At 42.8% G+C, this 9995-nt stretch overlaps 1 protein-coding gene across 1 annotated transcript; it reads left to right on the plus strand.

Annotated features, from left to right (window-relative positions):
- The first annotated feature begins 1265 nt into the window (after positions 1-1265).
- On the plus strand, positions 1266-9129 carry TLR2 (toll like receptor 2). The gene is made up of 2 exons (XM_080676661.1): positions 1266-1513; positions 6717-9129. The coding sequence occupies exon 2, from the start codon at positions 6733-6735 to the stop codon at positions 9085-9087; it is 2355 nt and encodes a 784-aa protein (XP_080532787.1). The 5' UTR covers positions 1266-1513; positions 6717-6732; the 3' UTR covers positions 9088-9129.
- The last annotated feature ends 866 nt before the right edge of the window (positions 9130-9995 follow it).

Below are 9995 nucleotides of genomic sequence, written 5' to 3' on the forward strand. Positions count from 1 at the left end.
CCTTCTTATATTCTTTCTGCCTGATGAGACCATGCCATCCTTACAGATATTAAAATGATACTAGTTGCACACTCATGGTTTTATCTGACTACACAGTTGGAAATCATGCACTATTATTTCTTCATTCCCATATTTAACTGAGGGCAGCGGTTGTGTGGCAAGGGCAGGAAGTCAGGGCAAGGAGCCACTGGTCTAACTCTCACCCTTGCTGTCCCACTGTGTGTCTGCAATGGCCATGTCAGATGTTTATACTCTCCTCCTCCAGACCTAAGTGACATTCTGAAAGTTTCCATTCACCCCTCAACAAGCATTAAATGTTTGGTGCTGACTCTGTTTTAGTGACTCTGTTTCACTGCAAAAGGAAGAACAAAACCCCATGCCCTGGTTTGAACCTTTAATGAGAATTAGGGGTGTGGAATAGGGACAGAGAAAACCTGGATTTAGGATAAAAATCTGGCTTCAAATCTCACTTCTGTCATTGACAATTTGCGTGGCACTTCCCCCGTGTTTAAAAGAGGAGCAAGGAAGCTTCCCCGGCCTCCAATCTCGATTTGTGAAGATCAAATGGAATTATGAACATGAAATGTATACTTTGTTCACAGGAAGGCAGTTTACTTTTTAAAAGGTACTGGTTTGCTTCCTTATAAAATATTCCTCACTGCCTGGGATAAACTAGTTTCTGTGGCAACGAAGAAAGCCCATCTAGGGCTGTTTTTGGGATTACCTTGAGAAATGGGTGTGGAATGGAGCAAGGGAAGGATGGGAAGGGCTCAGGTTCAAAACCTCAGCCATCTGTGGCTCCCACATCTCGTTAGGGGGAGACTAGGGATGGGAGACAGTGCAGCACCAGGGACTGCCACAGGACTGGGGACTGGGGGACGGGGGAGACCCCAGAACCTGAGGCTGTACGTACCTGCTCTGCCTGCAAAATCTGGATAGTGATTGGTGAACTACTTTAAAACCGGAGAGCATAGTGCTGAAAGGCGGGGAGGAATGAGAAATACGATTCCTGAGCCTGAATTCCGGCTTCGAAGGATGGAAAAGAGTGGAGAAGTGGTTTAAAGACGCTGTTTCAGGGTAATGTGAGGCTTGGATGTCCAGAGCTTCAAGAAAATACTGACTGGTTGGGTAATCAACCTTCTCCGGGGTTGCGAAATCTGCCCCTGTGATTCGGGCAATCCCAACGGGGCTTCCAGCATTTCGGTTCTATTTCCTGCCCCGCGATCCTGGTTAGGGTCACCTGACGGAGCTGGCGACAGGGACGGGCGCAGCGGCCGGGCACAGCCTCCGGGCGCGCGGACCGAGGTTGGCACGCCTCCCCGCCTCCCCGCTGCGGCGCGCCCCGGGCGGGCCGGGTGGTTCCCGCCGCGCGCTCTCCCCTCGCTTCATCCCTGAGCCCGCAGTTAGGTCGGGAGGCGGCCCGAAGGCGGGTCCGGGCTGGAGGCAACAAGAAGGCGGATCGGATCGGGAGGCGGTCAGAAGGCGCGACTTGGGGCGGACCCGCGTCTCGCAGGTACGTCGGGCCGTGCTCGCGGGCGCGGGGGCTTGGCAGCCTTTCCCTGATCGCGTCCGGCAGGGGCGGAGGGAGACGCGGCCCCCGGGACCTTGGCCGGGGCGAGGAGCGCACCTGGCCCGGGAGGACCTCGAGCTCCTGCGCCCCAAGCTGCGCGGCCCCACGCGGGGCAGCGGACGGGCGAAGGCGGGCGGGGGTCGGCCCTCGGGAGAAGCAGGGGGCACCCGGAGAGGGACCGGGGCACCGTAGAGGAACGGGCCGAGAGCCCGAGCACTCTCGGAGGCCTCCGGGGGTGGCTTCCGCTGGGCCCGTCTCTCTGGGGACCGAAGTGGGCGGTGACCGGGGCCCGAGCTGGGCTTCCACGTTCCCCAAGGGCCGCCCTCCCACGGCCTCGGCAGCCTTTGCTCGGAGTGGGATCGACGCCGCCCAGGGAAGGGCTTTCGAGGCTGCACCTGTGCGTCCTGCACCAGGGCTTGCTGCTTCCCGCTAGAACCGAACTTCCGAAGGGTGGATTTCGGTCACGGGGGCTCAGAAATGGGAAGGTTTGGGACTCTCGTTCCCTAACCCGAGCCTGGCCTCTGCTTCGGGATGGCCTCCAAGCCCCCACCATGTTCCTTCATCCTTAGAGTTGTGCCAGATATGATTCTATCTAATCAGTTATGACTAGGACATCACAGCGTTTAAGCAGAGTTTTTTTTGGTTTTGTTTTGTTTTGTTTGTGGGTTTTTTTTTTTTTTTTTTTTTTTTAATGAGAATGCATTGAAGTTGCCTTTTTAACTTCAACTTCTGCAAATGATATCTTTTGTTTGGAACTTAGGTGCAAGCCAGGATCAAGTTTTTTCCTGGGGAAGAGAGGATTCAAATCTGAGATGATTCAAATCTTGCAGAAGGTCTTAGCTGAACTTTTCTAATTCAGATCTTTACCAAAAAGGAACTGGTAGGTAGGGTGCCATGATTGAAAGTAGAGACAAAAAAAAAAAAAAAAAAAAAAAGGAAATAGCAAACATTGTGACTTTTTGAAAATGACTTATTCACCGTATTTTAAGTTTCTTCCTGTTTTAAGCAGAGAACATTTGCATCTTTAAACTTTTTATAATGCCAGAAGTTGATAGCATGTTTTGGAAATTTCTAAGCTATCAGTTAATTTTTTTTGCATTGTTTTTTAAAGAATTTGGCTTGGCTGCCCTGGCCTGTATTGTTCAGTGGTTAGGACTTGGGCCCATGCATCAAAGGGTCTCTGGTTCAATTTCCCATCCCCAGGGCACTTACCTGGGTTGCAGATTCCATCCCCACCTATGGGGGCACGTGGGGGAGGCGACCAATTGATGTGTCTCTCTCACATGTTTTTCTCTCTCTCTACTGCCTCTTTCCCCCCCTCCCTTCCTTTCTCTCTAAAATTCAGTGGGAGAAAATATCCTCAGGGGGTGAGGATTAACAATAACAACAACAAAAAATAATTTGGCTTGGCTGGTTAAATATCTTGTTTTGATTTTAGTGATTGTATATGGCATCTTGGGTGTGACCACCTCATTAAGATCTTTTGATAAATACAAGTTGTATTTACTCCTTCCAAATAGTAGGCTTGTCAAAATTGTTTCCCCCCACATTACTTTTTCCTCATACTGGGAAGCCACATCTGAGTTTCTGAGTGCATTTGTTAAAAATTCAAGTTTTCTTTTTGCAGCCTACTCTTACCAGGTTCATTTTCCATATTGCTAAGGAACATATGTTTTGGGGTACTTTAATCAAAGAGAGTCTCTGGATAACAATTCTCTTTTAGCTGATGAATGTCTGAAAATATCTATCTCATCTTTGCCATTAAATGATCATTTAAATGGGCATAGATGTCTAGGTTGACAGGTATGTTTTCTCAGCCCTTTGAAGAGACTATTCCATCATTTTTTGGGCTAGGTGAGAAATTTCTATTCTATTCTTTTTTTTTTTTTGTCTTTTTGTTTGGGATTCAATATGCATTTGTAATTTGGGAACATTTGTTTTTCTTCAATTTTGAAAAAATTGTAGTTATTGTATCTTTTATTTTTTTTTTATAATGGGAGCCACACTTTTTTTAAAAAAAACATATTTTGATTTTTTACAGAGAGGAAGGGAGAGGGATAGAGAGTTAGAAACATCGATGAGAGAGAAACATCGATCAGCTGCCTCCTGCACACCCCCTACTGGGGACGTGTCCGCAACCAAGGTACATGCCCTAGACCGGAATCGAACCTGGGACCTTTCAGTCCGCAGGCTGACGCTCTATCCATTGAGCCAAACCGGTTTCGGCTATTGCATCTTTTAATATTTGGATCTATACCAGCATATATGGCAGGTTGAGACTCTGGGTCAGAGGGCAGAGATTTTTTCAGATCCCTGTTCAGTTGAGGCATCTGAAGCCTTTTTCCTGAACCTGGCTTTATGGAGAGTCTACTTTCAGTTAGTTCTCTGTAGTGCATTGGGCCGAGTCCCTTCTCTGCTCCTTCTTCACCCAGGCATTACTTCCCTAGCCCTAATGTGGATATCTAGTTGTGGTTTCACTGTGGGCCAAAGGGTTTCAACTTCCTCCCTATTCTGGGTCAGCAGATGTCGGCAGCATAATTTGCCTCTAATGCCAGGCTTCTCAGACTTCCATCCTCCAAGTCCCAGGACAAATAATTCCTCACTACCCTGTCTGCTTTCTGAATTCTTCAAGCAGATGGTTTCTATACTTTGTCCAGACCCCCACCCCTCATATAGGTATGACTCCATACAGTCTATCTTTAGCTATTGCCTTTTCCTTCCTCAGTGTCTTCCATTGAGTTCTCTGCCCCACACTGTAATGTATTGAGGAACGAAAAGGAGAGAAAAGTTACTCTGAACTTAAGTGTCAAGTTGTTAACTGTAGTTTTAGCATCATCAATAATTATTATTGTTAAAAACTCACCATTCTATAGGTATCATATAATATTTGTATGAAATAGCCCAAGATCTTGGTTCTTATAAATTTTACATCTTAAAGAAACAAGGCCAAGAAAAATTAAAAATAGATGTGTTTGACCTTAACTCTTAGCCAAAAATGAATATATATTTCTTAAGATCTGTGCTATGTATTACAAAATGGGAAAAAAAGAAAAGAATTTTGGTTGCCCAGTACAGTTATACTGAGAGGATTTTTTCAATAACAATTAACCAGAAACACAATGGAATAAATATAGTTCCAAGTAGTAACCGTCTCATCTTGATCCTGTTGATTTTAGACGTAGGAACAAAACTAGATCAATAGTCTTTATGGGTTAGTTTCTATAGTCTCCTGTTTCTGCTCTTTTCATATTTATTATTTTCCTTCCTTTATTACCTGGATTGTTGTGTTGTTGTTTTTTAAATTGTGTACTTTTGAAAAATTGTAGACAGACATTTGAGGCCTAAAATGATGTTATCTTCTAGAAAAACGTCCTTTGCTTCTGCAGGTATCCATGAGCACTAGCATTCCAGAAATCATGTTAATTCATTTTCAGAGATTAAGACTGTCTGAGCCGTCCAGACAAATCAAAGCTGTGCTGCAATCTCTATGAGGATTTGTTTTCCTATAGTTCAGCCTTAGCGGTCTCATCCATGACTGCCCCGACCTTAATCTTTACTCCCTGTCTTTCAGGCTGTCAAAAGTGCTGCAGCTTACCAGTGTATGCTTACTGTGTTCAAAGTGATAGAAGGCAATATGGAAAGTTTTGGTAGAGAATCAGAAACTATAAAAACACACACATAGCAGATGAGAAAAAGAACCAAATAGAAATTATAAAGATGAAAATTGCAATGACCAAAAAAGTTAAAAGCAGTGGATGGATTAATCAGGGGTCCTCAAACTTTTTAAAGAGAGGGCCAGTTCACTGTCCCTCAGACAGTTGGAGGGTCAGACTATAGTTAAAAAAAAAAAACTATGAACAAATTCCTATGTGCACTGCGGGCCCGGGACGAGTCGGCTGCTAAACAGGACAGGCAGCGGCACCTGGACAGCCGGATAAATGTCCTCGGCGGGCCGCATGTGGCCCGCGGGCCGTAGTTTGAGGACGCCTGGAATAGTAGATTAAACACAGCCAAAGAAAGAATAATAAACTAGAAAACATTTCAGAAGAAAATATCTAGACTGGAACTTGAAAAGACTAAAATATGGAAAGAACAGAAGAGAATGAGACGTAGAGGATACAGCTAAACCAATGCTTAGGTGAACATTCATGATCTTAAATGGGTATATGAGAAATGAAGAATGGCTGAAAATTAATGAGCAAATACGTTTCTCAAGAAATTAGAATAAGAAGAGTAAAATCTAGAGAAAGCAGAAGTAAGGAAACAGTAATATAAGGCTAGAAATTCATGAAATAGAAAATAGGGGATCTATAAAGTGAGAAGTTGTTTTTTTAAAAAATGCCAATAAAATAATTCAAAATTGCAAGATATTTAAAAAAACCAGGCACAAGTAACTCATCTAAGGAATAAAATAGGGGAATTCATTATAGGTCCTGCAGACAAATAAGAGGACATTATAAGTAACTGTCAGTAACTTTAAAAATTTAAAAACAACAACAAAATCTTGAAAAACACTATGTACCAAAACTGACAGAAGAAGAAAAGAAAATCTGAATAATTCCATAGCTGTTAAATAAGTTTAATGTATTTCACTCACACACACAAAAACAAGATAAACGAACGAACAAGAACAACAAAAACTGCAGGCTCCGAAGGTGGCCTTAGTGAGTTCTAAAGGAAAGAAAATTTATAGGGTAATTTAACTTCTGAATGTGGATGTAGAAATTCTAAACAAAATATTGGTAAATAAAACCCAGAAATATATAAAAAGTTGAATACATCCAGACTAATTTGGGTTTATTCTAAAAATGAAAAATTATCGTAACACTGAACTTGATTAATGTAATCACCAGTGTTTATTAACAGGATAAAGGAGGAAATTCATGATATTATCTCAATAGATACAGGGAGAAAAAAAGAATTTGATAAATTCAACATTCAGTAATGAAATAAAGGTATAAGGATTGGAAAAAAGAAATACAACCATCACCTAGCTGGTGATATGATTGTATACATAGAAAAATGTTTTTTAAACCTACAAACTGTGAAATTACTAAGTTAGTTCAGCAAGGTTGCTCAGTGAATGGTAAATATATACAATATGCTGTCAAACACAATCACTCACTTGAGCCTCTTTTATTTGTAGGTTGAATCACGGGACGATGCCACATGCTTTGTGGACAGTGTGTATCTTGGGGACCGTAATCAGCCTGTTCAAGGAAGGGGCCCCTGATCAGGCTTCTCCTCTGACTTGTGACCCCACTGGGGTCTGTGATGGCCACTCTAGATCTTTAATCTCCATCCCCTCAGGGCTCATGGCAACTGTGAAGAGCCTCGACCTATCCAACAACAAGATCGCCTATGTCAGCAACAGCGACCTGCGGATGTGTGTGAACCTCAAGGCTCTGAGGCTGGGATCCAATAACATTGACACAATAGAGGAAGATTCCTTTTTCTCCCTGGGGAGTCTTGAACATTTGGACTTATCCTATAATCACTTATCTAATTTATCAGCCTCCTGGTTCAGGCCCCTTACTTCCTTGAACTTCTTAAACTTACTGGGAAACCCTTACAAAACCCTTGGGAAAACATCTCTTTTTTCTCATCTCACCAAATTGCGAATCCTAAAAGTAGGACATAGTTACCACTTCACTGAAATTCAGGAAAAGGATTTTGTTGGGCTAACTTTTCTTAAGGAGTTTGAGATTGATGCTTCCAATCTCCAGAAGTATGGGCCAAGGAGTTTGAAGATGATTCAGAACATCAGCCACCTGATCCTTCATGTGAAGCAGCCTACTTTCTTGCTGGAGATTTTTGTAGATCTTTTAAGTTCCTTGGGACATTTAGAACTGAGAGATACTCATTTGGACACTTTCCATTTTTCAAAAGTATCCACCAATGAAACCAAGACAATTAAAAAGTTCACCTTCAGAAATGTGAAAATCACAGATGAAGGTTTTAATGAAATGGTGAAGCTGTTGAACAGTGTTTCTGAAATACTAGATTTGGAATTTGATAGCTGCACCCTCAATGGAATTGGTAATTTTGACACAACTACTATGGACAAAAATAAAGATATAAGTAAAATAGAGACATTAACAATACGGAGGTTGTATATTCCATATTTTTACTCATTTTATGATCTGAGGAGTTTATATTCACTTACTGGAACAGTTAAAAGAATCACAATAGAAAACAGTAAGGTTTTCCTAGTTCCTTGTTCACTTTCGCAACACTTAAAATCATTAGAATATTTGGACCTCAGTGGCAACTTAATAGTTGAAAACTCATTGAAAAACGCAGCCTGTGAGTATGCCTGGCCCTCCCTGCAAACTTTAATCTTAAGGCAGAATCATTTGACATCGTTAGAAAAAACTGGAGAAACTTTGCTTACTCTGAAAAGTCTGACTAACCTTGATATCAGTAAGAATAATTTCCATCCTATATCTGAAACTTGTCAGTGGCCAGAAAAGATGAAATGTTTGAACTTATCCAATACAAGAATACAGAGTTTAACCAAATGCATTCCTCAAACACTGGAAATTTTAGATGTTAGCAATAACAGCCTCAGTTCGTTTTCGTTGACTATGCCACAACTCAGAGAACTTTATATTTCTGGAAATAAGTTGAAGACTCTACCAGATGCCTCCTCCTTACCCATGTTACTAGTCATGAGAATCAGCAGAAATACAATAAATACTTTCTCTAAGGAGCAACTTGATTCTTTTAAAAAATTGAAGACTTTGGAAGCGGGCAGCAACAATTTCATCTGTTCCTGCGAATTCCTGTCCTTTACTCAGGGGCAGCAAGCACTGACCCAAGTCCTGATCGACTGGCCAGAAAACTACCTGTGTGATTCTCCATCCCATGTGCGGGGCCAGCGGGTGCAGGACACTCATCTCTCAGCTTCTGAGTGCCACAGGGTGGCTGTGGTGTCTGCCGTATGCTGTGCCCTTTTCCTGCTGATCCTGCTCGCTGGGGTTCTGTGCCACCGTTTCCATGGCCTGTGGTACATGAAAATGATGTGGGCCTGGCTGCAGGCCAAAAGGAAGCCCAGGAGAGCCCCCCAGAGGGACCTCTGTTATGACGCCTTTGTGTCTTACAGTGAGCAGGATTCCCGCTGGGTGGAGAACCTAATGGTCCAGGAGCTGGAGCACTTCAACCCTCCCTTTAAGCTGTGTCTTCATAAGCGGGACTTCATTCCCGGCAAATGGATTATTGACAATATCATTGACTCCATCGAAAAGAGCCACAAAACCATCTTCGTGCTTTCCGAGAACTTTGTGAAGAGCGAGTGGTGTAAGTATGAGCTGGACTTCTCCCATTTTCGCCTCTTTGATGAGAACAACGATTCTGCCATTCTCGTTCTGCTGGAGCCTCTGGAGAAGAAGGCCATTCCCCAGCGTTTCTGTAAGCTGCGCAAGATCATGAACACCAAGACCTACCTGGAGTGGCCCACTGATGAAACTCAGCAGGAGGGGTTCTGGTTAAATTTGAGAACTGCAATAAAGTCCTAAGTTCCTTCATTAAAGGCCAGTCTTGGACTGGTGGTAGTCTTTATTTTATTTATTTATTTATTTTATTTTTTATTTTTTAATTTTTTTAATATATTTTATTGATTTTTTTACAGAGAGGAAGGAAGAGGGATAGATAGTCAGAAACATCGATGAGAGAGAAACATCGATCAGCTGCCTCCTGCACACCCCCCACTGGGGATGTGCCCGCAAACAAGTTACATGCCCTTGACTGGAATCGAACCTGGGACCCTTCAGTCCGAAGGCCAACACTCTATCCACTGAGCCAAACCGGTTTTGGCTATTTATTTATTTAAAAAAAATAGATATACATAAATATTTTTAAATATATTTTATTGATTTTTATTTATTTTTTTACAGAGAGGGAGAGGGATAGAAAGTCAGAAACATCAATCAGCTGCCTCCTGCACACCCCCTACTGGGGATGTGCCCACAACCAAGGTACATGCCCTTGACCGTAATCGAACCTGGGACCCTTCAGCCTGCAGGCCGACACTCTATCCACTGAGCCAAACCGGTTAGGGCTGAAATATATTTTTATTGATTTAAGAGAGGAAGGGAGAGGGAGAGAGAAACATCAATGATAAGAGAGAATCATTGATTGGCTGCCTCCTGCATGCTCCCCCGCACTAGGGATGGAGCCCGCAACCCGGGATGTACCCTGACTGGGAATTGAACCTTGGCCTCCTGGTTCATAGGTCAACACTCAACCACTGAACCACACTGGCCAGGCTGATAGTGATCTTTATATCACTAGCTGTAACTAAGTCCATTCTGACACAAGTATATATAAACTACATGAGGCTTTGCTTACTAAAACTGTTCAAGTTTTATCTAGAGTGCTATTTTATAAAAATTACTAGCAGATTGAAAAAAAAAGAGATTTGTTT

Source organism: Plecotus auritus (genome assembly GCF_963455305.1).
Source record: "Plecotus auritus genome assembly, chromosome: 6".
NCBI classification, from domain to species: Eukaryota; Metazoa; Chordata; class Mammalia; order Chiroptera; family Vespertilionidae; genus Plecotus; species Plecotus auritus.